Genomic DNA, 26,493 nt, shown 5'->3' with positions numbered 1-26,493 from the left:
TGGGCATCATGTTCTGCAGAGAGAAGATTTAGCTGGAACAAGTCAAGGCGGTATGTTCCATCTGAATTAGATAAGGGAAGACTATAGAGAAGACGTCACCTGTAGTCACTGATATTAATGTGTATTTTCCTCACTATAGAGAAGACGTCACCTGTAGTCACTGATATTATTGTACACATGCAGCAAAGATCAGAGCGGCACCGCAACTTGTATGTCCCAGTAGGCAGCATACACCTATGGATCCTGGATAAACACTGCGAGTACTCGGGGCATATGACCAGTGTTTGTGCTAGGACAACAGCAAATAGCATATATGAAAACCAATAATAGCGTAACGTACAAGAAATCCTGCACTCACCGCAGTTGTATGGGTCAAAGGGCTCCTCTTCCTGACCTACGGCAGAAGGGCAGACAAGGTTAACGTGGGGCACTCAGAGGCGACTGCCAGCGGTTTCGCGCAGCGTAATTCGCTTCTTCCGGCCTGATATTATTGTGTATTCTCCTCACTATAGAGAAGACGTCACCTATAGTCGCTGATATTATTCTGTACTCTCCTCCCATGTCCTATCAGAGCTGTAGTCACTGTAAGTTCTACAGTTATGATGAAACTACAAACTACAGTGAAACTACAACTCCCAGCATAACCTTACCACTGCTTAAAGGGGTATTCCGCTGGAAAACATTTTTCTTTTTTATCAACTGGTGCCAGAAAGTTAAACAGATTTGTAAATTACTTCTATTTAATAATTTTAATCCTTCCAGTACTTATTAGCTGCTGTATGCTCCACAGGAAGTTCTTTTCTTTTTGAATTTCCTTTCTGTCTGACCACAGTGCTCTGTCTGTCTGACCACTGTTGACACCTCTGTGCATTTTAGGAGCTGTCCATAGTAGGAGCAAATGCCCATAGCAAACCTCTCCTGCTCTGGACACTTCCTGACATGGACAGAGGTGTCAGCAGAGAGCACTGTGGTCCAACTAGAAAGGAAATTCAAAAAGAAAAGAACTACCTGTGGTGAATACAGCAGTTGATAAGTACTGGAAAGATTAAGATTTGTAACTAGAAATAATTTATTTACAAATCTGTTTAACTTTCTGGCACCAGTAGATTTAAAAGAAAATGATTTCCAGCGGAGTACTCCTTTACGCAGTGGTGAGGTTATGCTGGGAGTTGTAGTGGAATACCCCTTTAAGTCATTCTGGGAGCTGTAGTTTTAAAGGGTGAAAACTTCTTTAGCTCTTTCTCATTCTGTAGCAATTGGTATATTTGATTATTATACTGGAATTTTTCACAATGCGCTACACCAGTGGCGTCTGTCACTACAGGCTAAAAACTTACTTTGGGGGGAGGGGGATATGGGGTGACGCCATTTTCTACCACCTGTGGGGGGGGCTCAGGTGACAGCAGCAGGGAGTTCAAATTTTTAACAGGTTCCCTACTTGGCGTGATGGATGCTCGTGGTGTAGAGCATTGTGGAAAATTATTTAAACTATAATAATCAAATATACCAATTGCCAAGTAAGGGAAAAGCGCTGAAGATGTTTTAACCATGTGAAACTACAAGTCCCAGTATGATTTAAGCAGTGGTGATGGAATGCTGGGAGTAGTTGTTTCACTAAACATAATTGCAGCATGTAGAAGTGACACAATCAGGAGAATACAGCATGATATTATAGACTCACAAGGGGCGTCTTCTCTGAGTCACAAGGGGCGTCTTCTCTGAGTTACAGGGGACGTCTTCTCTGAGTTACAGGGGGCGTCTTCTGTTATTGGAGGAGTTCACTTTTCTTCCTTATTCGGCCAAGACCCTCATATAATGACTTCTTCCGGCCATGTCTCCACAGAACTTGCCAGACAAGCATCTTAGGCTCCTTTTTCCAGCACAATGCTCACCTCTATACAAACTCCTCATGTGCATTGTCCCACAATAATAGTGCCCACATATATAGTTGTAGGCCCCTCTGTGCCCCCATAGATAGTTATAGGCCCCTTTGTGCCCCAATATATAGCTGAAGACCCCTCTGTGCCCCGTATATAGTTATAGGCTCCTCTGTGCCCTATATATAGTTATAGGCCCTCTCTGTGTCCCGTATATAGTTATAGGCCCCTCTGCCCCCATATGTAGTTGCAAGTCCCTCTGTGCCCCCATAAGTAGTTGTAGGGCCCCCAGTGCCCCCATAAGAAGTTTTAGCCCCCCCCCCCAGTAACCCCAGAAGTAGTTGTAGGCCCCCCAGTACCCATAGAAGTAGTTGTAGGCACCCAGTGTCCCCATAAGTAGTTGTAGGCCTCCAGTGCCCCCATAAGTAGTTGTAAGCCCCCAGTGCCCCCATAAGTTGTTGTAGGCCCCCAGTGCCCCCATAAGAAATTTTAGGCCCCTAGTGCCCCCATGAGTAGTAATAGGCCTTCTGTGCCCCCATAAGTAGTTATAAGCCCCCAGTGCCCCATAACTAGTTATAGGTCCCCAGTACTCCTAAAAGTAGTTATAGGCCCCCAGTGCCCCTACAAGTAGTTATAGGCCCCCTGTGCCCCCATAAGTACACAGCTCAAAAAAATAAAGGAAACACTTAAACAACACAATGTAACTCCAAGTCACTTCTGTGCAATTACACTGTCCACTCAGGAAGCAACACTGATTGACCATCAATTTCACATGCTGTTGTGCAAATGGAACAGACAACAGGTGGAAATAGGTAAATAGCAAGACACCCCAATAAAGGAGTGGTTCTGCAGGTGGTGACCACAGACCACTTCTCAGTTCCTATGCTTCCTGGCTGATGTTTTGGTCACTTTTGAATGCTGGCGATGCTTTCACTCTAGTGGTAGCATGAGACGGAGTCTACAACCCACACATGTGGCTCAGGTAGTGCAGCTCATCTAGGATGGCACGCTGTAACGGAGCTGGATGTGGATCCTCTAACCTGTGTGGCTGATGACTCAGACCATATCAGGGAGCAGAGTCTAAGGTGCCGCTGGTCTTCACCAGAGCCCGCCGCAAGGCAGGATGGGCTTGCTGCTGCAGGCGACACCCAGGTCGCTACCCCTGACACGGCTCGACCACACAGGTAGCTGGGCAAGGCGAGGCACAGGAGGATAAGGCAGAGGCGTAGTCAAACGTAGCAGAAGGTCAAGAAGGTCAAGGTCTGGATACACGGGCAAGACTAACAGGGTATAGGGAACGCTTAATCTCAGGCTAGGGGCATTGAAGATCCGGAAGGGAAGTGTGGGAGGTGCAGGGCATTATTAGGTAGTGTCAGGTGCACACAGTAATTAAGGGCCTACTGGCCCTTTAAATCTCAGAGCACCGGCGTGCGACGGAGCCGAGACACGGGAGCGGAAGCGGCAGCAGCATGGGGTGAGTGACGGGCGGGCGCATCCTGCGATGCAAATCCCGGCCCCGCCGGCAGGTGTGGACCCCGGGACACTGCACTCACGGACGGAGCTTGCGGCCGGAGAGCAGCAGCGCGTGACACACATCAATGCCAGCTGTGGCAAGAAAGTTTTCTGTGTCTGTCAGCATAGTGTCCAGAGCATAGAGGTGATACCAGGAGACAGGCCAGTACATCAGGAGACGTGGAGGAGGCCGTATGAGAGCAACATCCCAGCAGCAGGACCGCTACCTCCGCCTTTGTGCAAGGAGGAGCAGGAGGAGCACTGCCAGAGCCCTGCAAAATGACCTCCAGCAAGCCACAAATGTGCATGTGTCCACTCAAACGGTCAGAAACAGACTACATGAGGGTGGTATGAGGGCCCGACATCAGCAGGTGGGGGTTGTGCTTACAGCCCAACACTATGCAGGAAGTTTTGCATTTGCCAGAGAACACCAAGATTGGCAAATTCGCCATTGGCACCCTGTGCTCTTCACAGATGAAAGCAGGTTCACACTGAGCACATGTGGCAGACATGACAGAGTCTGGAGACGCCTTGGAGAATGTTCTGCTGCCTGCAACATCCTCCAGCATGACCGTTTTGGCAGTGGGTCAGTAATGGTGTGGGGTGGCATTTCTTTGGGGGGCCGCACAGCCCTCCATGTGCTTGCCAGAGGTAGCCTGACTGCTATTAGGTACCGAGATGAGATCCTGGGTTCCTCCTAATGCAAGACAATGCTATACCTCATGTGGTCCTGCAGTCCTGTCAGGTTGAGTCCCTATATGTCCCAGGGCCTCCCCTGCAGTGTCTCCCCCTGTTTTTATAAGTTTTTACATGAAAGAGTAAAGGACCTGTATTGTTAGTCACATGATTATGTCACATGTTTAAGTCATATGATTGTATTGTTACCCAGAGAACACCAGCGACAAGGTGACCTCCCAAGTAACCTATGGGCTCCTTGCACAGCCCCCCTATATAAGATAGGGAGGAGTTGCAATACTGCTCTTTCTCTTGTGATTCTCTTCCTGCTGAGGTCAAGTCCAGTCATCTGTCTCAGTGCCTGTGTCCAGCCATTGGAGGCCTCAAGCCTAAAGTCTGCAGCCCCCTGTCAATTGCAAGTAAGCTCAAGTCATCTAATAGTCAGTCCTCAAGTGAGTCAAGTCAAGTCTACTGTCTACTGCATTATGGTTAGTCTACCTACTGCAAGTCTCTCTGTGTCACTGGCCACCTCTCTGGGATACTGGCTGAACATCTCTCTAACCTCAGTAAAAGCTACCGTTACCCTTAACCTGCCCCGCCTAACCTAGAACTTGCGGTACTACCTTCGAGTGGTTACATAGGCAAACCACGCCCTGGCATCACGGACACGAAGGGGTTAATACCATCTACCCCTGGGCAACACCATCTGCCCCTTACACCTCAACTCACACCCCGTGGCTCACCACAAAATGTTGCCATCACTAACAGGATTCGGGTGTGTGGCATATGCCACAAAGCCACAAGTCCTCCCCCGTAATCTGAACTGTGTCCGAGAAAAATTGCACGCGGATGCGAAAATGTTTGCGCCAGATAAGTGTATGGGCTGTTGTTGCTGCAAAGTGTTACTGACAGGCGCTGGTAAAATAGTGGGGGAGGGGAAGGAAATTGCCATTGCGGAGTGTGCAAAGTCAGTAACTGAAAGGGCTAAACGTAGTCTGGTGTTTCTCACACGCAGGAGTGGTAGCAGCTCCGCCCTCTCAGTCCCCAGCAGCGACGCCTCTTCAGTTTTGCAAGGAGGAACTAAATTCCGCCCCGTGTTGCACAGGGGAAGATTTTACCGGACCAACACTGGAAGTTTCCCCGGGTGCAGCCATATTGGAGGTTCCGGCGGCTGCGTATACTCTGAATATACTAACGATCATCGCAAGTAAGTCTCTGGTGCTGGTGGCTCCCTGCATTAACCCTCTAGTGCGCAGCAGCGTCACCAAGTACTTACCACATTGGGGGACACATTGGGGGACAGCGCCAGGTGAGACCTTGAGAGCTTATTCCATAGCCTTGCAGAATGCCCTAAAGACTGTCCAAAAATTAGATAAATTAGAACTCCCAATCAAAGCAACAAGGTGATAATGGACAGATTTATTGATGGGGCTCTTAGTAAGTGGGACAAAGCCCAACTGATAATGTTAGCGGTCCAAAATCCCAACATACCATTCCCCGCTTTCAAGAGACTGGCTATAAAAGTGATTCGAGTCTGGGACTGAGTTACAGTAAATTTGTACATTCCTTTCATCCGTCCAAGAGCCACTAGGGGCGGTAGCCACACCTATACCACCACCGTCACCTGTCCCCGCCCCAGTGTCATCTACTTTGCCAGTCACCGCAGTCCAAGCAACCCTGTCAGTCACTACAGATTCAGACCTACAGTGTATTAAACAAGACATTGCACAATTGACTAAGGTTGTCCAAGAGCTCGCCACCCGGCCTACTCCACTCTCCCAGGAACAATCCTTGCCTAGAGAAACCACCTGTGCTGCTGCACCATGTAATCCCAGTTACTGTGCTCCTTCACCCACTAGATATTCTGGGAGTAATAAACCCTTCTGTACCCACTGTAACAAGTCTGGATACGGGACAATGCACTGCTGGCGTTTAAACGGAATTCCCTTTGGGATCAAGGACCGGCCCCCAGGAAAACAGCCAGCAATTACAACTCCTGAGTGCCCTAAGTCAGGACTATCATGTTATGTCGCCTCTTGCCCCTATGTAAAGATTATTGTGGAAGGTATACAGTTGGAGGCGTTGATAGATACAGGGTCACAAGTGTCTACTATACCTAAAAAAAAAATCTATAAGTATTGGGATGCTCGTGTATTGTGTGAGCCTGATGATGTTGACCTGAGAGTAGTGGCAGGTAACGGGCAACCAATGGATATTGGGAGCCAATCATTCAGTTGGGAGGGCACGTACTTAGAGGGCAGGGAGTGATTGTAACTAATGTGTCAGATAAGAGGTCTGCTGAGTTAATATTGGGGGTGAACATCATGAAAAACTGCTTTGCTGAGATAGTAGATTCCTTGCATGTCTCTCTCCCCTACATGTGCCCCTCAGGCCAGCGGGCTGCGCAGCGCCACTTGAAAGTCCTACAAGGAAGTCAGGCAACAAGCAAGGCGAGATATGCAGAGTACGAGTTCAAGATTTCAGGTCGGTGACCTTACAACTCAATGCAGAGACCATCATCTGGTGCCATGTACATCCTGGAGTAAGGAATGATGGATTTTGTCCGCGATGGACATTTTGAGTATCTCATGATGCCTTTTGGCCTTTGCAATGCTCCAGCGGTTTTCCAGGAATTCGTCAATGATATCTTCAGCGACCTTCTCAATACCTGTGTTGTTGTTTATCTTGATGATATACTGATTTATTCTTCCAACTTGGAGGAGCATCGTACTCACGTTCGTCTGGTCCTATGACGCCTCCGGAGGAATCATATTTATGCCAAACTGGAGAAATGCCTTTTTGAGAAATCCAGTCCCTGTGCTTTTTCTAAAACCTTCTCGCCAGCGGAGAGAAACTACTCCATCGGAGATCGTGAACTGCTTGCTATAAAACTTGCCTTAGAGGAGTGGCGACATTTGTTAGAAGGATCTCCTCATCCAATCAGTATTTATTCTGATCACAAGAATCTTCTGTACTTCCAGTCTGCCCAACGTTTGAACCCTCGTCAGGCAAAGTGGTCTTCGTTCTTCTCCCGATTTAATTTTTTCATTCATTTCCTTCCAGCTAATAAGAATATCAGAACTGATGCTCTCTCCAGATCTTCTGACGTTGTGGGTTTGGATCCTACTCAAAGACATATTATCCCTCCTGATCGTCTGATTACTGCAGCTCCTGCCGAACTCCTGCAATGGCCTCCTGGTAAAACTTTTGTACCAGTCAGATTGAGAAGCAAAGTTTTAAACTGGAGTCATGCTTCCTTATTGGCTGGCCATCCAGGAGTATGTAAGACACTTCTTCTAATTTCCTGACACTATTGGTGGCCACGTTTGGAACACGATGTCTCTGAATTTGTGTGTTCCTGTACCACTTGTGCTCGAGACAAGACCTCGCGGCAGAGACCCGCGGGACTTTTGCAGCCATTGCCCATCCCTGAGATTCCATGGACTCACATCACTATGGATTTTATTACCGATCTTCCACCTTCAGATAATAATACAGTCATCTGGGTTGTGGTAGATCGGTTTTCTAAAATAGCTCATTTTATTACTCTCCCCGGGCTCCCATCAGCTCCACAACTGGCTAAGCACTTCTTACTTCATGTCTTCCGTCTTCATGGTCTTCCAGAAAACATTGTCTCGGATCGCTGAGTACAGTTTGTGTCCAAATTCTGGCGGGCCCTCTGTTCCTGTCTTGGCATCAGTTTGGATTTCTCCTCTGCCTACCACCCCCAGTCCAATGGTCAGGTGGAAAGGGTAAATCAAATTTTGCAGACTTATTTACGCCATTTTGTTTCTGCTCGTCAAGACGACTGGGTTGTTCTTCTTCCCTGGGACGAATTTTCCTACAATCAGAAAGACTATGAGTCCACCAAGAAATCTCCATTTTTTATTGTTTTTGGTCATCATCCCCGGTCTCCTCTTCCACTCCAAGTCTCTTCCAGTCTCCCAGCTGTAGATGAACTTGTCAGAGATTTCTCCTCCATTTGGCGACAGACTCGGCAATCATTATCTCTGACTTCCTCCCGAATGAAAACTCAGGCAGACAAAAGAAGATCTCCCCCATCCTTCTCTCCTGGTGATAAAGTTTGGCTATCTTCTAAATACATTCGGTTTAAAATCCCAAGTTACAAACTTGGTCCTCGTTTCCTGGGTCCGTTTGAGGTCTTACAAAAGATCAATCCTGTTTCATACAAACTCCTCTTGCCACCTTCTTTACGTATTCCTAACTCCTTTCATGTTTCTCTCCTCATACCTCTGGTTATCAATCGTTATTCTCAAAGAAAAAATTCTGCTCCAACTCCTGTCTCTGATTCCTCAGATATTTTTCAAGTTAAAGAGATTCTGTCCTCTAAAATGGTACGTGGCAGAAAAAAAATTCTGGTCGATTGGAGGGGCTTTGGTCCTTAGGAGAGGTCCTGGGAACCCAAGGAGAACATCTTGGACCGTAATCTTCTCAAAAAAATTTTGTCCCACAAGAAGAAGGGAGACCAAAGGGGGGGGGGGAGTACTGTAATAAAAAGCGCTCCGGCCAGACATACCGGCCGTGAGCGCATCTCTCCCTGTATGTCGGTTCCCGGCGGGGCTGGGATTCGCATCGCGGGACGCGCCTGCATGCAAGTCCCAGCCTGTCACTCACCTCCGCCCCCGGCTTCTGTCTCTCAGCTCTGAAGCGCGCGCCCCCGCCTCCTAGCGCTCGCGCCGGAGCTTTGTAATTTAAAGGGCCAGTGAGTCCGTAATTAGCATTAACACCTGCACCATTATTATAAGTTTTAGCACCTCCCTAGTACCCTTGCCGGATCTTGGTTTGCCTTGCACCTTAGAGAAAGCAGTCTTAGTGTTTCCTTGCTGTGTACCAGACCTTTGTATTCCGTGACCTGACCGTGTTTCTAGCCGCCAGCCTATTGACCTTCTGCTACCCTACTAACTACGCTCATGTGCCGCCTGCCCTGACCTCTAGCCAGCCTGACTACGTCCTGCCTGTTCCTTCGGTGCCACGCTTCACCTCAGCCGCCTGTGTGGTCGAGTCGTGCCAGGGGTAGCGACCTGGGTGTCACCTGCCGCAGCAAGTCCAACCCGCTTTGCGGCGGGCTCTGGTGAAAACCAGTGGCACCTTAGACTCCGCTCCCTGGCACAGCCCGCATCATCTGCCACACAGGTCCAGCGGATCCACTACATCTCCAGCTCCAGACTACCGTGTAACTACGAATCTACTACTCCCTGGGTACCTGCCGTCTGTGGTGAGTCTAACACTAATGTGGGGCAACTATATAAAAATATAAAATGTTACTATTCTGATACCTACAACTGTTTTATTTTTCTATATATGGGGTTGTATGAGGGTGATTTTGTGTGCTGTGATTTGTAGTTTTTATCGCTACCATTTTTGTTTTGAAGGGACTTTTCAATTGCTTTTTAGATATTTTTTTATGGTATTTGAAGTGATCAAAAATGTGCAAATCTGGTTAGTGAACACTTACGAATTTTTGGGCCCCACTTTCGATTTTGCCCAGGGCCACGCTAAGCCTAAAACCGGCCCTGATGTGAGCGATATCGCCGCACAGTGTAGGACGGACATGCTCCTTCTCCAGACCTCCCCTGTAGCATGCGCGGCACAGTCTGTGACATCACGAGGAGGCGGAGTCACGGCAATGCAAGGGTGAGGGCAGCACGGCCAGGTGGTTACTGGGCAATACCAGCGGCATTACTCGATATCACACTCTCCCAGAACGGCTTACGGCAGCCAATATCTGCTAGAGGTTATTTTTTTATTTCTAAATCATCAATTTTATGGCAGACAGGAGGCTCGTATCAAATGCAAAGTCTTTCTTTATTTAGCTCAATAGCAGAAAAAATGTACTGTAAATTCAATACTGAAAGAAAAAAGAGAGGGATGCAGGTCCCTAAGCAACTGACCGCATCCCTCCTCCCACAATTCCACCAATCACATCCGACCTTGCTCCATAAAACCTGGCTCTGGCTCCACCTCCTCCTCTTTCTTTCTGCTCAATAGATCAGATAAGTAACAGTCCTTAATTACTGTGTCTTTTTGTTCTTTTATTGTCTGGGATTGACTGAATTGTTCAGTTTTTTCCCCTCTTATTCTTCTGTATGTAGCTTCCTATATATTTGTATATCCTATTGTGCAATATATATTCTTTGGTACCGGGGTAGATACTGTATACCTCGGTGCTGCTGTCCACCCCCCCCTATTGTTTCTTTGGGGTTCCGTTCGGGTGCTGTACTTGTGCCCCGGATGTCTCCCTGTTCTATTTCATTCTCGGTCTTTTCCGCCTCCTTCTCCGCTTACCAGCGCGCGCTTCTGAACTTGAGAGCGCGTCTGGTATCGCGAGATTAGGGCGGGTCGTCAGCTCCATAAATTGTCAGGGGTCTTAGTCCTCTTCTCCCCTGTGCGCTGCCTGTGGATGCACTTAGTGGGACTGCAGAATTCTCACTGCTTCCCAGTGCTCCTTACATTGTACAAGCCTGATTTTACTGTGTATACTTATTGGTGTTTTGTGTTTTTCTCCACATCCCTGTGATCCCTAGTTCACCTCACTATGTCTGACAATAAATTGGACATGACCGTGGGGGACGGCCCCAATAGTGCGCAGGATCAGGACCGCATGTCCGCTGAGCAAATTCAGCAGCTGATCCACAGATCTGTGCACGCTGCTCTGGCTTCGGCCATGACCTCGGTTAATGAGAATATCACCAGGTCGGTCTCCTTGGCCGTGTCTCAATCACGCCAAGACGTGGCGGTTTCCCCAACGGTATCGTTGGCGGGACCCTCAGAGCTAGTGCAGACAGGTACTTCTAAATCCGGGAAGTCTGACCGGAAAAGACATCATTGTACGGATGTTATGAACTCTCCTGCTGTACCTTCTAAATCAGGAGATTGTCTAAAGATTGCCGCTGACCCTACCCATGTGGGCAGCACCCCGTTTACGGGCTCAAGACCCTCCGCCCTCTAAGCGGAATAAGCCGAACTCCTTTGTGGATTCCTCGGATTCTGAGTCCGAGAGGGCTTCTATAATTTCTGCCACCTCCGCCTTGGATAACGAGGAGGAAGAGGATTATGTGGAGGAAGAGCCACATCCCGCTGGCGCTTCCCATCAGGAAGGGGTTGCCGCCCATGTGGTCTTAGACTCCTTAGGGTCCCCGTTTTTACACCAGAAGATATTATCCATCCACGGTCAGGAGAGTGGACCCCAATGCCTCAGGTTGCCAAATATGTTGAAACATGGCTGAGAAGACCCCTGTATAGGGGTAACAGGAATAAACTTAGGTCCGAGGCCTTCAGTGGCCAATAAAGTGGCCGTGACCCCTGACTTGGATCCGATTTTAGTCAAGTATTTACTCAAGTCGGGGAAGAACCCTACTAAAGGACTGGACCGTTCGTTCAAGTCAGTACAGGATAAGCTTCTTGATCTAATTGGTCCACTGACTAAGATTTTGAACATGGCAGAAATGGCGGTGTCCACCGGTACTCAGGTGGACGCGGACACTCTAAGGTCCTGGGCCCTCAGGGCCATGTGTCTTCTTTGTAACGCCAACACGGCCATGTTGGCTGAGCGACGTCGCTCTGTACTGATGAGGTTGGATCCTCAGCTGACCCATTTAGCTACTGAGGAACCAGGTCCGTCTGCTGAGGGTCTCCTCTTTGGAGACTCTCTAATTAAAAATATTAACAAGTTTGTGGGTCTCTTTGCCAGTCTGGACAAAGCGCAAATGTCCTTAAAGAAGACCAACAAGGTTTTCGGAAAGGCCGGAAGGGGCAGGGGTCGCCCTTCCGGCCGCGGTGCCTACTTCAGACCCCAGAGCAGAGTTCCAGTCCAGTATGTACAGGAACCGTGCCTGCTGCTGTCCCCACTACCCCCTTCTTCCCACCCAGAGGTCGGCCCTGGAGGGCTCGGGGAGTGTCTAGAGGTTTCTCCAGGGGAAGAGGTGCAGGTGAGTCATCCCGACCATCCGCTTCAACATATTCCAGTGGGGGGCAGGCTGCAATATTTTTCCCACGTTTGGTCCCTGATTACTTAAGACCCGTGGGTTCTTCAGGCCGTGCAGGGTTACATCATAGAGTTCATGTTGACTCCAGTTCAGCATTGTTGGCCAAAAGGCATTCAATTCTCAAACTCGGACAGGGTTCTTATTCAAGTGGAGATCGCAGATCTTTGCTCCAAACAAGCTGTGAGCCCTGTGGAGTTGGACAGACCGGGTTTCATCAGCAACATCTTCCTTGTGAAGAAGAAGGACGGAGGCCACAGGCCAGTTATAAATCTAAGGGGTCTAAACGAGTGCGTTTTTTATTGCCATTTCAAGATGGAGGGCATTCATCTCTTAAGAGATTTATTGCTTCCAGGCGATTGGCTGGCGAAGATAGACCTCAAGGATGCGTACCTTACGGTACCGATTCATCCATCTTCCCGCCAGTTTCTCCAATTCCTGTGGGAGGGTCAGAAGTGGGAGTTCACCTGTCTCCCTTTCGGCCTGTCGTCCGCTCCTTGGTGCTTCACCAAGCTCATGAGACCGGTCATGTCGGCTCTAAGGAGCCGAGGGGTTCCGTTGATCATATATTTGGACGATATTCTGATTATGGCCAGGTCTCAGAGGCAGGCTCGTCTCCATGTGAATTGGACCACGACTCTTCTCACGAGTTTGGGTTTTCTTATAAACGAAAAGAAGTCTATATTACAACCGGCGCAGGAAATGGAGTTTCTGGGGTTCATGGTGAATACCCAATCGGCGACTTTGAGTCTGCCACACAAGAAACTGGTCCTTTTGCGCAAGGAGATCAGGTCGTTACTACGCAAACAGTTGGTGTCCCTTCGGGCGATTGCTCAAATTGTGGGGCTACTGTCCTCCTCGATTCAGGCCATTTTCCCGGCACCTCTGCATTACAGGGCGCTTCAGAGACTGAAGATCAGTCATTTATCGGAAGGTCTGACATATGTGGCTCAGATACCGCTATCACTAGAGGCTCGGGAGGAACTGTTATGGTGGCTACGACATGTCCAGGATTGGAATGGAAGGACAATCTTCAATTCCAAGCCGGATCTTATCATAGAGTCAGATGCCAGTCTGAGCGGCTGGGGTGCCCGCTGCGGATCATCCACAACAGGGGGCAAATGGTCTCCTGCAGAGTCACAATGGCACATCAATTGACTGGAGTTGCTCGCGGGTTCGTTTGCCCTCAGGAGCTTCGCCTCTCACATGAGGGATTGCTGCATTTTGTTGTGCATGGACAACATCACAGCTGTGCAGTACATCAACCATCTCGGGGGCACGAGATCTCAGAAATTGGCGGATCTAGCAAAAGAACTGTGGCTGTTCTGTCTAGAGAAGAACGTGGTTCTTCAGGCGGAATATCTGCCGGGAGTCTCCAATTCTGTGGCGGATTGGAGCTCAAGACATTTAGTAGACGGCAGCGATTGGGCACTGCACCCGACGTTTTTTTCTGCCATTCAGAGGTTATGGGGTCCTCTGAGTCTGGATCTGTTTGCATCTCGTCTCAATCGCAAACTTCGCCGGTTCTTCAGTTGGAGACCGGACCCGGAGGCTGTAGCGACGGATGCGTTCCATCAGACGTGGCCCCAGGGCACGCTGTATGCGTTCCCACCGTTCGCCATGATACCCCGGGTTTTATGGCAGGCGGGGGCGCAGGAAGCCACGATGGTGTTGATTACGCCGTGGTGGCCGACCCAGTCGTGGTTCCCTCAGATTTTGGGGATGACCATAGATTGTCTCTCCGATCTTCTTCTGAATCCGGCGGGGGATCTGCACCCGTTGGTATTATCGGGTCAGTTACCCTTAGTGGTCTGGTTAATATCGGGTCGGCAGGATCTGATACGGAGTTATCACAATCTGCTCGAGACCTCATGCATGAGGCTTGGGCCCCGGGTACCAGATCGGCTTACCGATCTGCCTGGGGATTATGGGTTCATTGGTGCTCACAACGGCAGATGGATCCCATTCAGGCCCCTGTATCCAGAGTACTGAACTATTTGTCTGAGGCATTTGAGGCCGGTAAAGCCTATAGAACCATTAATGTTTATAGGTCGGCGATTTCGGCTCAACACGTCCCATCGGACGGAGTGGCGATTGGGCAGCATCCGTTGGTTTGCCGCCTTTTAAAGTGTATCAAGTTTAGGCGCCCTCCAGCTCCTCGTTATATAGCCACCTGGGATGTGTCGTTAGTTCAGTGCATGTTTTCCTCTTGGGAACGATGTGCTGTCACTTAAGTTGCTATCTTTCAAGCTGACGGTGTTGTTATGCCTGGTTTCCATTAAGCGTGTCTCTGATGTACGTGCGTTGGACATCTCCAGGAGACAGTTTACTCCTCAAGGGGTCCAGTTTACGGTTGCTCGACGTACAAAGACGAATCTACGCAATGTGTTTTACCCGTTGTTTCCTTCGCACCCCAAACTGTGTGTGGTGCGCTGTTTACGGGAATATGAGAACAGGACGCAATCGTCTCGTTCTCCACGATGTCCACAATTGCTGATTTCTTTTTTTGGCGCCGTTTTTGCCGGTTTCTTCACCAACGCTTTCACTTTGGGTACGAGAGACTATGGCTTTGGCAGGTGTGGATGTGTCGCTTTTTCGGGCACACTCTGCTAGAGGAGCCATGGCCACTAAGGTGGCGCAGGCGGGAGGTTCGTTACATAGTTACATAGTTAGTACGGTCGAAAAAAGACATATGTCCATCAAGTTCAACCAGGGAATTAAGGGGTAGGGGTGTGGCGCGATATTGGGGAAGGGATGAGATTTTATATTTCTTCATAAGCATTAATCTTATTTTGTTCCAGGAATGTATCTAATCCTGTTTTAAAGCTGTTAATTGTTCCTGCTGTGACCAGTTCCTGAGGTAGACCGTTCCATAAATTCACAGTCCTCACGGTAAAGAAGGCGTGTCGCCCCTTGAGACTAAACTTTTTCTTCTCCAGACGGAGGCAGTGCCCCCTCGTCCTTTGGGGGGGTTTAACCTGGAACAGTTTTTCTCCATATTTTTTGTATGGGCCATTAATATACTTATATACGTTTATCATATCCCCCCTTAAACGTCTCTTCTCAAGACTAAACAATTGTAACTCCTTTAATCGCTCCTCATAGCTAAGATGTTCCATGCCCCATATAAGTTTAGTCGCGCGTCTCTGCACCCTTTCTAACTCCGCAGTGTCCCTTTTATGGACAGGTGACCAAAACTGAACAGCATATTCCAGGTGAGGCCGTACCAATGCTTTATAAAGGGGGAGTATTATGTCCCTGTCCCTTGAGTCCATGCCTCTTTTGATACATGACAATATCCTGCCGGCTTTGGAAGCAGCAGCCTGACATTGCATGCTATTCTGTAGTCTGTGATCTACAAGTACACCCAGATCCTTCTCTACCAGTGACTCTGCCAGTTTAATCCCCCCTAAGACATACGATGCATGCAGGTTATTAGTACCCAGATGCATAACTTTACATTTATCCACATTGAACCTCATTTGCCAAGTGGATGCCCAGACACTTAGTCTATCCAAGTCATCCTGTAACTTATGCACATCCTCTATAGACTGTACCGTGCTACAAAGCTTGGTGTCATCTGCAAAGATAGAAACAGAGCTGTTAATGCCATCCTCTATATCATTGATAAATAAATTAAACAACAGCGGTCCCAGTACTGAACCTTGGGGTACACCACTAATAACCGGGGACCAATCAGAGTACGAATCATTTACCACCACTCTCTGGGTACGATCCATGAGCCAGTGTTCAATCCAGTTACAAACTAAAATTTCCAAACCCAAAGACCTTAACTTACCTGTCAGACGTCTATGAGGGACAGTATCAAATGCTTTAGCAAAATCCAGAAACACTATATCCACAGCCATTCCTCTGTCAAGGCTTCTACTCACCTCTTCATAAAAGCAAATTAGATTGGTTTGACAACTTCTATCCTTAGTAAACCCATGCTGGCTATCACTTATAATACAATTATCCCCTATGTATTCCTGTATGTAATCCCTTATAAGTCCTTCAAACAATTTACCCACAATGCACGTTAAACTTACCGGTCTATAGTTTCCTGGGGAAGACCTAGAGCCCTTTTTGAAGATTGGCACCACATTCGCCTTGCGCCAGTCCCTTGGCACAATACCAGACACCAGAGAATCTCTAAATATCATGAACAGGGGTACAGATATTACTGAACTTACCTCTCTAAGAACTCTTGGGTGTAGTCCATCCGGTCCTGGGGATTTGCTTACATTTATATCACTTAACTTACCTTGTACCATCTCTACATTAAGCCAGTTCAGTACATTACATGATGTGTTACCAGCACTGACCTGGCCAATGTCAGCTCGTTGTCGGATATTTTGAAAGCGGCGGATTGGTCGTCTGAAGATACCTTCAGGACCTTTTATTTTAGACCTGAAATGCATGTTGCGATGTCTATATTATGAGATGTTGGTTTCATTGTTTTATGTTGTTGCTTTTAACTTGCATTTGATACGAGCCTCCTGTCTGCCATAAAATTTAAGATTTTCCTAGTATGATGACGGAAAATATAGATTTTATAAAGACAGGAGGCGAGTATCATCCCTCCCGATTTTTACTACCCAACCTGTCATGGTTTATATTTCTGTGTTGCAGGATATTGAGAAGATTTGTCGTGGTGGTTGACCGGTTCGTGTTCTGATGGTTGACGACTTCCGTGTTCGTGGAAGAGATTCTTTGAGTTCAGTTGGGGTACTCCGGCCTTCTCAAGATGTGGAATGCGGTTGCTGTACGGAGGACTTATGCTTGGGCAGGTCTCTGTTCCGTGGGTTCTGGCAGCAAGAAAGAGGAGGAGGTGGAGCCAGGTTTTATGGAGCAAGGTCGGATGTGATTGGTGGAATTGTGGGAGGAGGGATGCGTTCAGTTGCTAAGGGACCTGCATCCCTCTCTTTTCTCTTTCAGTATTGAATTTACAGGACATTTCTTTCTGCTATTGAGCTAAATAAAGAAAGACTTTGCATTTGATACTCGCCTTCTGTCTTTATAAAATCTATATTTTCCGTCATCATACTAGGAAAATCTTAAATTTGTAATAAATTGTGTAATTTATTGGTTATATAATTATTATTATTATTATGATAGTGTACGCTAGCACTACCATCTTTCTATGGATTCTCCAATTAGTTAGTCACCCTAATGTTTTAGTTTAACAGCTTTAATGATAACAGCTATTGTTTATTTCTTTTATATATATTTTTCAGATTTTATTTATTTTTCCTCAGCCTTGTACACTAAGAGTTTATTTCTTCTTCCTTCATGCTGCATTTTCATTCCATTTACTCATTCGTTCAGCCTCAGTCAGACCGATCTCTGTCACATATTAAAGGGGCAAATGGCTACCCACTGATAGTTTAGATTCAAACACAGATTGTTCTGATTTATTGTTTTAAACTTGCATGATACTACATATTGTTCACACAGAGCACCTGACCTGGGTTGGTTTACTGAATGCAATTCACATAGAGATCATGAGCAAATTGTGCAGGTCTATTTATGTATGTGTTTATAACCTACAATTGTCACCTCAAAAATGATGCAATGTATCATGCAAAATACAGCTTTTTTAAAGATCCATATTAATAATACAAAAGGTTACAAAACCGGACAGACAACCCCTAACCCTTAAAAAACATGTACCCCAAAATAGCACATATATCACAATGGTATGGGATATGCTCAATGATCACAATCCTCCATAAATAGTAAGGTAATGAACACAAAGTTTAAAATAATATACAGGGTATTCCCATCAAATAGTAAGATCATACATTACCTATAGCAGGCATATTCCCAGTGGCCATCTGGGGACCCTGTGCACCCTCAACGGACGTCGTTTCATGGGTCTCCCCACTTCGTCAGGAGGTAAGTAATGCTCCCTCATCCACACTATTTATGCACCCTCCCTCCTGTCGGCACACGAGCCGATCGCCGTAACCGGAACCCCGATCCCGCAGCGCCACTGAGTTTCCGCCATCATGTCACCATGACCGCTTCCGTGTTCACATGACGGCGTGTGCTTTAGGGTGCACACCCCAATGCAATAGGCTGTGCATGCCTATGTGTCCACCAGAAAACTGATGTGACTAGGAGGTGAAACGCTGTTGGAAAAAGCTTTTCTGTGTGACGCACACACAGGACGTTCATCCTATCTCTTTGCAGTGTAATGAATGAAGTGACTGGCCGCAATATGTCTGCCGATTATATAGGGCTGTGACATCACAGGGGTGACTGGCTGCATCCTGCATGTGATTCAGGGTCATCCCGCTACCCTTGTTCCCGCCTTCTCAGAGTTCCTTGCCCCATGTCCTGACATGTGGATCCACCATTTTAGATGCCCTGGAGCCTGGACCACACTAAATGGAGTTTAATGAAGCGATTTGTGCCATAGAATCGTGGCGATATTCGCATTCGTTGCAAATTGAATTTTTCATGAAATTCGGAACTAATTCAGATTTGTCAGCTTTGATGCACTCATCTCTAATAATTTTTTTAAAGTAGTAAAATAAAATAAAAACTATATAGATTGGAAACAAAAATAGAGAAACATAGCCGCACATCCACAATTTGTATTTTGATCTACTTGCTTTTCAGCATAATTTAAAAAACTAACAGGTTGTTAATTTACCTATATAAATTTCGCATTACTGTAATTGTATGGACCTACAGAATAAAGATAATGGCCCTCATTTACTAAGCTAAAATTCGTTTTTGTCGGGTTTTTCCAAGTTATTTTGGTGTATAGTGTCTGAGACTGTCTGAGACATGTCTCTGACAGTGTGCACTAGTAAAATACAACTAACCCGACATTGCATTGGGAATTTGCATTGTGGTTGTCCCAAAAAGGGGCGTGGTTTCACAAACCAACCTATTTACCATTGAAATCACAGAAAAGCCTGTGAATTAATGTGTCCGGGGACAGGGAGAGTGAGCCCTAAACTGACCATAAAACCGCTCTCCCTGCCTACATGCCCATCCACCCTAACTGGTGGATCGACAAATTTCCCTCCCTGAACTAAAGTGCAGGAGCCTAATAAAAACACATAATAATACATAATTTGGTCACAAACCAGAACATAACAGGAACATAGAACTCCATAGTATAAAAGTTCAGAAGGCACAGATCAGAGAGTTAGTACAGAGGACACTATTTCAGCGGTCATGAACAGAGGACTCCATAGATCAGTGGACATGAACAGAGGTCTCAGAGGTCATGAACAGAGGTCAGTATAGATCGGGGGTCATGAACAGAGGACACTATAGATAAGTGGTCATGAACAGTAACAATAAACATATAGAGTTCAAAATACCAGACAAGAAAAAGGATGAGTCTGAACATACTCCAGAAACAAAACAGGAATAAGCTGAATCCCTTAGAAAAACCTCCGGTAGACACAGGAATAACAATACCCTCTGAGTCCCCACGGACAGGTAAACAGGATCTATCGCTAAACAGGAATATTCACAATCCCACATAAAACCTCCAGTAGACACGGAGTCCCCATGGACAGGTAACAGGGATGCCTAGATACACAGGATATATTTATAGAACACTGTTCACACTGAACACAAGACAGGAATAATCGGAATCCCTTCATAGTAACATAATTCATAAGGTTGAAAAAAGACGAGAGTCCATCAAGTTCAACCTATAACCCTAATAAGTCCCTATTGAGTTGAGTTGATCCAGAGAAAGGCAAAAAAAAAACTCATACTAGAGATAAAAATTTCTTCCTGGCTCCAATATGGCAGCCAAAATAAATCCCTGGATCAACCTTCTGTCCCTATAAATCTAGTATACATAACCAGCAATGTTATTACTCTCCAAAAATGCATCCAGACCCTTTTTGAACTCTATTACAGAGTTCACCATGACCACCTCCCCCGGGAGAGAATTCCACACTCTCACTGCTCAGAATACCTCCAGTAGATGCAGGAATAACAATATCCTCTGAGTCCCCATGGACAAGTAACAGGGATGCCTAAATACACAGGATATACTATAGAACACTGTTGACACTGAACACAACACAGGAATAGCAATCCCTCCGTACACCTCCAGTAGACAGGAGTCTCCAAGGAGTGATAACAGGGATCTAACATAGGATACTGTTCACACTGGACACATAATAATAAATCCAAATAGACTACTGACCAGCAGCACACTCAACAGTGTGGACAGGATGCTGGCCCAGTAGGAAAACAGAAATATAAAACACAGAACTTCATATAAACGGATACAAGAGAAAACACAGTGTGAACAGACATATAGCAAAAAGAACATACAAATCCTAAAACCGACTTAACAAACACAGCTTAAAATCTACTAAGAGAATGCCACATAACATGGCTAAAACCAGTAAATGCAAAGTGCATGCTAAAACAGAGATAGTAGATTAAATGCTCAAACAAAGAGTGTTTCCAACAGCTCCATGATGCTTGTCCAGCATCTTAGCAAATCAGGATATAATGAAGTCAATCACCAACCCAGAGGCTAGACTGGGCTGACTTTAAATAGACACACCTTAGGAGCTATTGGCTAGCAAGCAAAAGACTATTAACTATTCCCTGACCAGGGAACATAAAACTGTTCACACACAACCAAAACCAATAGCTGTGTGTGAACACAGGCCAATACAGACATGACATAATGGTTGGAAATTTCCACCTAGAAAAAGCTGGCCAGAAAATGTTCCCGACTTGTAAATCTGTGATCCCCATATTAAATAGAGTGGAATCCTACAAGTCTGAAACAACATTTTACACTAGTAAAAACCCTACACTCTTAGTAAATGAGGACCAATGTGTAATGTGTATTGCAAAGTGCACTGCATAGAAACAAAAGCCCCCAAAATTAGCAAAATGGCATTGTATAAACATACACTTACATATAATACCCCATATAGCCTCCGACTGTTGCAATTCCCAGCATGCCTGAACAGCCTTTGGCTGGAAGTTGTAGTTTGGCACCAGCTGGAGACACACTATTTGGAAAACACTGTACTAGAGCCTTCAAGAATCCCTCATGTGTGGTGTATAAATCATTGTTTACCAACCAGGGTTCTTCCAGCTGCTGAAAAACTGCAACTCCCACTTTTATTAAAAAAAATTTCCATCCTTTCATGTTTTATTTTTTTTTACTTTGAAAAGTCCTCCACTAGGGGTCTACCTAGCAATCCTGTCAGCAAGCATTTTGGACTCAGTGAGTGAGTCTGAAATCACTCTTCAGTCAGGACACATAGAAGCAGTCAGACAGGCAGGATGGAGGGGGAGCACTGAGCTGTACACAAGCAGGGAGCGAACAGAGAGGATACATTCCCTCTTCTCTTTTTCTCGTTTCCTCTCCCCTCTCTCCACTTTTCATATGACTAATTATATATGCACTGCTTATCTCGCTCTCCACATTGCTATGACAACCACCCCTGCTCTGTGCCTTCAACTGAGCTACTGAAGAGCATATAAAAAGGTATTTTTAGGGGGTTTTAAACAGGGATGCCATCAGAAATTTTTGGGCCCTTACATAGCTTGTAGTCTGTAGCGTGGTATAAATTCCCCACATTAGGTAGTGTAGCATAAATTCCCCATATTAGGTAGCATAGCATTGATTCCCCACAATAGGCAGCATAGCATAAATTCCCCACAATAGGTAGCGTAGCATAAATTCCCCATATTAGTTAGCATAGCATAGATTCCCCACATTAGGTAGTGTAGCATAAATTCCCCACATTAGGTAGTGTAGTATAGATTCCCCACATTAGGTAGTGTAGCATATATTCCCCACATTAGTTAGTGTAGCATAAATTCCCCACATTATTTAGTATAGCATAAATTCCCCACATTAGGTAGCATAGCACAAATTCCCCACATTAGGTAGCATAGCATAGATTCCCCACATTAGGTAGTGTAGCATAAATTCCCCACATTAGGTTGTGTAGCATTAATTCCCCACATTAGGTAGCACAACACACACGTACACACACACTCACTCACACTCTCACAGCGCCTGTGCTACTTACATCTGCCTGCGAGGACTTTCTGGCAGAGGTGTATGCTATAAGGGAAGTCGGCATCCCGGCGCTTGCGATGATGTCACTCACTGCGCGCACCAGTCCCCACAGGCAGATGTAAGTACCTGTCATATGTGCACCGGGTCCCCTGGTAGGGCCGACCCAGCGTTTGAGGAGGCCTGCCGCCTTTTCAAAGGATTCTGACTGATTGATTGAATGTATGTAGCCAGTCAATCAGTCAGCGCAGTGTACAGTGGTGGGCCCCCAGCGGTCAGTGAGTGACCGACACAGTCACTCACTGACAAGCTTAAGGAAAAAAAGGACAGGGCCACCGGGCACCCCTGAAGCTCTGGGCCCCTTACAGGTGTATGGGTTGTACTGCCCTGATGGCAGCCCTGGTTTTAAAGCTAAATAAATGCAGGGATAGACTTGGTCAGAGTCAGGGACAGATGGGGAGGGGGATTAGGGAAAGTTTAGATGGTGATAGGTACTCTTTAAGGTAGGTAAAATAATTTTCCATGACCAATAATATCAGTATACAAGTAGTAAATATATATCACCATGCAATAACTGGATAATACCGCCATACTGTACTAAATAAAAACACTATACAGAGACCAGAAAACTATACAGGATCTGTATACTATATAAGTGATTATATACAGGACCTTATGGCTGTAAATATAAGCTGTACACAGGATGTGTATACCATATAAGTGATTACAGTTACATCTAGGGACTCACAATGACGTCTTTTCTGATCAGTGGCGTCCTCTTTCCTTTTCTTCTCCATCTGGATCAGACCGCCAAGTCGATCTCTTAACATCTGCATGACAAACATTTTTCCAGTGCCCTCCCCTCCTCTACACTATCTTCCCCTCTATAGGCCCACAAACTGCAATAATGCCCTCTTTGATGTCCTACACAGTAAAAGGGAAGGTAGCTAGGTAGCCAGGTAAATAGGTAGGTAGCCAGTTATGTAGGTAGGTGACTAGCCAGGTAGGTAGACAGGTTGCTAGTTAGGTAGTTAGGCAGTCATGTATGAAGGCCAGGTATGTACATAGTAAGGTAGCCAGGTATGTAGGTAGGTAGCAAGATATATAGGTAGGTAGTTAGGCAGCCAGGTATGTAGGTAGTTAGATAGCCAGGTATGTAGTGAGGCATCCAGGTATAAAGTTAGGTAGCCAGGTAGTTAGTCAAGTAGGTATCCAGCACCCCCCTCCACCCAGTGGTGGATCCAGACCCTAGTCTCGGGAGGGGCACTATCAGAGTATTTTGTGTTAGCAGACAGAAAATAAGTTGTTGCTTACGGAAGTCACAGGTACTGTAGGTAATGTCCCCAGGAGGTAATGGCCCCTAGTAGATCATTTCCCCAGGTAGTTAATGTCCCCCAGGTAGGTAGTCATGCCCCCTGTAAGTAAATCCCCCAGATTGCTGCCCCCTGTATGTAGGTAGTAGGTAGCCCCCCATTAGTTTGGTAGTTTGTCCCCATATTAGCTAGACAGGAACATAGTAGATAGGCCCTCACATTAGGTGTAGGCAGCAGTGATCCACCACAGTGGGTGTAGGCAGCAGAGTTCCCCCACAGTGGGTGTAGGCAGCAGAGTTCCCACACAGTGGGTGTAGGCAGCAGAGTTCCCCCACAGTGGGTGTAGGCAGCAGAGTTCCCCCACAGTGGGTGTAGGCAACAGAATTCCCCCACAGGAGAAGTAGGCAGCAGATTTCCCCCACAGTAGGTGTAGGCAGCAGAGTTTCCCCACAGAAGGTTTAGGCAGCAGAGTTCCCCCACAGTAGGTGTAGGCAGCAGAGTTTCCCCACAGTTGGCATAGGCAGCAGAGTTCCCCTACAGTGGGTGTAGGCAGCAGAGTTCCCCCTCCATTAGGTGTAGGCAGCAGAGTTCTGCCACAGTAGGTGTAGGCAGCAGAGTTCCCCACAGTAGGTGTAGGCAACAGAATTCCCCCACAGGAGAAGTAGGCAGCAGATTTCCCCCACAGTAGGTGTAGGCAGCAGAGTTTCCCCACAGAAGGTTTAGGCAGAAGAGTTCCCCCACAGTAGGTGTAGGCAGCAGAGTTCCCCCACAGTTGGCGTAGGCAGCAGAGTTCCCCCACAGTAGGTGTAGGCAGCAGAATTTTCCCCCCTCCCCCTGCCCCCCCCCCCAGTAGATGTAGGCAGCAGAGTTTTTACCCCCTCCCCCACCCAACAGTAGGTGTAGGCAGCAGAGTCTCCCCCCCCCCAGTGGGTGTTGGCAGCAGAGTTGTTCCCCTCCCCCCAGTAAGTGTAGGCAGCAGAGTTTTTCCCCATACCCCCCCCCTCGCCCCCTCCCAGGAGGTGCCGGCAGAAGAGTCCTACCCCCATCCCAGGTTCATACCCCTCTTGCAGGAGCCTGCATTGCGTTCTGCGTGGCGGCAGAGGTCATGTATCCTCCCTGTGTAGGTCGCAGATGTAGCTCACACAGAGGGAATGCCCTCTGCTGTATTTGCGTGTACCGCAAATACAGCAGAAGGCAGCTCTGTCTGCCTGGGGATCCCAGACAAGTGTCCTGGATCCTCAGTAATGGCGGGCCCTCGGACCGACATGTCAGTCCAGCCCCTGGCAGAAAACATGAATAAACGCATGTTAATATACAACTAGCATATTAGCAGGGAATAACTGTGGGGCAAGTCCATAGGTTTACCAGCCATGCTGCCACATGAGAAAATGTCAGCACAGTCTGTAAATAGAGTTTTCTTTCCCAGAATGCCTTCCTTCACTGAGGAGGGATGGAAATAGCAGAGGGACAAATCACTGACAGGCATAGTCAGCTACTAGATGTAATTAAGCACACTGCACAGTACATTCAGAAGCTGGAGGCATGACAGTTTTGAAGTTATATTTATGTGGTTAGCAAAAAGGATTTGGAGAATACCCATTTACCATAGCAGGTACAGAAGTTTAATGTGGCTATTTTTCAAATGTATAATGGAATTTTCGCTAAAAAATGTATTTGCTGTAATGCTTTACTTATTTTTTTTACATATTTTATTTCTTTTTTTTAGGAAGGTGTGCCAGAACCAATTGCGAAAGTATGTACACATCAACTAGTCAGCGCACTTGAATTTATTCATAGCAGAGGTCTGGTCTACAGAGATGTAAAACCTGAAAACGTCCTTCTTTTTGGTCCTGATTGTCAAAGAATCAAGCTAACTGACTTTGGCTTAACTCGCCCAAAGGGTACAATGCTTAAACTAGTATCCGGTGTAATCCCCTATACTGCACCAGAATTAAGCAATACTCAACATGGAGAAGCAGTACCAATAGATTTCACTCTCGATGCATGGGCCTTTGGAGTGCTTCTCTTTTGTTTGATAACAGGATATTTCCCCTGGGAAAAAACATTATCATCTGACCCATTTTTTGACGACTTCATTGTATGGCAGGAAACAGGAAGAGATGAACATTTAGCTTGGCACTGGAAAAAAATGACATCAGAGGCTATGGATATGCTCAAACATTTAATGGACTTAAATCCATGTAACAGAAGTCCCGTGAACAAAGCTTTATGGTATTTGGACTATCCATGGAGAGCAGACAACTGGAAATAAGTTGACTACTAACACAGTCCCTTGTACATTAGTTACATTAATGTAGTTATCGTGTAAAATTTATATACAATATTTTCATGGTACCAGTAAAGGAAATGCATATTCTGTGTAGTTGAACAATTATTACCTAATGTTACCATTACTGAAATCTAGGGAACCACAACTTGCTGTGGTGTGGGGAGAAAAAGGACACTTTCTCTGGCGTTTGCTGGAAGTAATTCTGTATAAGGCTAAGTCTCCACTTGTTTTTTTTTTCTGGCAGTTTTTGGAAAACTGCCACTGCAGTTTCTGAGCCAAAGTCAGAAGTGGATCCATAAGGGAGGAGAAGTATAAGTACTTCCTTTATATGTCCTATTCCTTTTGAATACTTTTCTGGCTTTGGCTCAAGTGGAAACTTACTGTAGCTTTATGATGATTTCAGACTCCAAAGAGGTGGAAGAAATAGGTGTTTAATTCGTACAAAAATGGGATGATAACGCGTTTCGTGGGGACAGCATCCCCCTACCTCAGGTCATGGGGGGACACTTAACAAAGCTTCCTTTTATACATGCAAACTGTGATGAAAAGCCAGTGAAGACTGCAGGGCCTGGGGGCAGGACCAGATGACACCACCACTGCCCCATGTGGAGGCTCTCAGAAATGTAAACAAACTTGTGCACATGTTATTAAAAAGTTCATTTGTGACAGAAACATTAAAAGATATTGTGGATTGCAGTTGTAGTTAAAATGCATTGTGGTTGCAACATATGGAGTTTCATTTTGAGGACAGGTTGTAGTGGGAACGCAGCCTGCATCACTCTGCAGT

At 46.4% G+C, this 26,493-nt stretch overlaps 1 protein-coding gene across 4 annotated transcripts in view; it reads left to right on the top strand.

Moving 5' to 3' along the window:
* The window catches only part of LOC130294008 (serine/threonine-protein kinase SBK2-like), a 127,023-nt gene extending 100,766 nt beyond the window's left edge, over positions 1-26,257 (top strand). For all 4 annotated transcript variants that reach the window (XM_056543366.1, XM_056543365.1, XM_056543363.1 and 1 more), the window contains one exon: positions 25,143-26,257. In XM_056543366.1, the coding sequence (XP_056399341.1) occupies positions 25,143-25,688 (546 nt within the window). In that variant the 3' untranslated portion in view covers positions 25,689-26,257. The remainder of the gene's footprint in view (positions 1-25,142) is intronic.
* Positions 26,258-26,493: the final 236 nt, after the last annotated feature.

Source organism: Hyla sarda, chromosome 10 (genome assembly GCF_029499605.1).
Source record: "Hyla sarda isolate aHylSar1 chromosome 10, aHylSar1.hap1, whole genome shotgun sequence".
Taxonomy (NCBI): Eukaryota; Metazoa; Chordata; class Amphibia; order Anura; family Hylidae; genus Hyla; species Hyla sarda.
The sequence above is the reverse complement of the archived record's forward strand: the minus strand, read 5'-3'. Positions and strand labels throughout refer to the sequence as shown.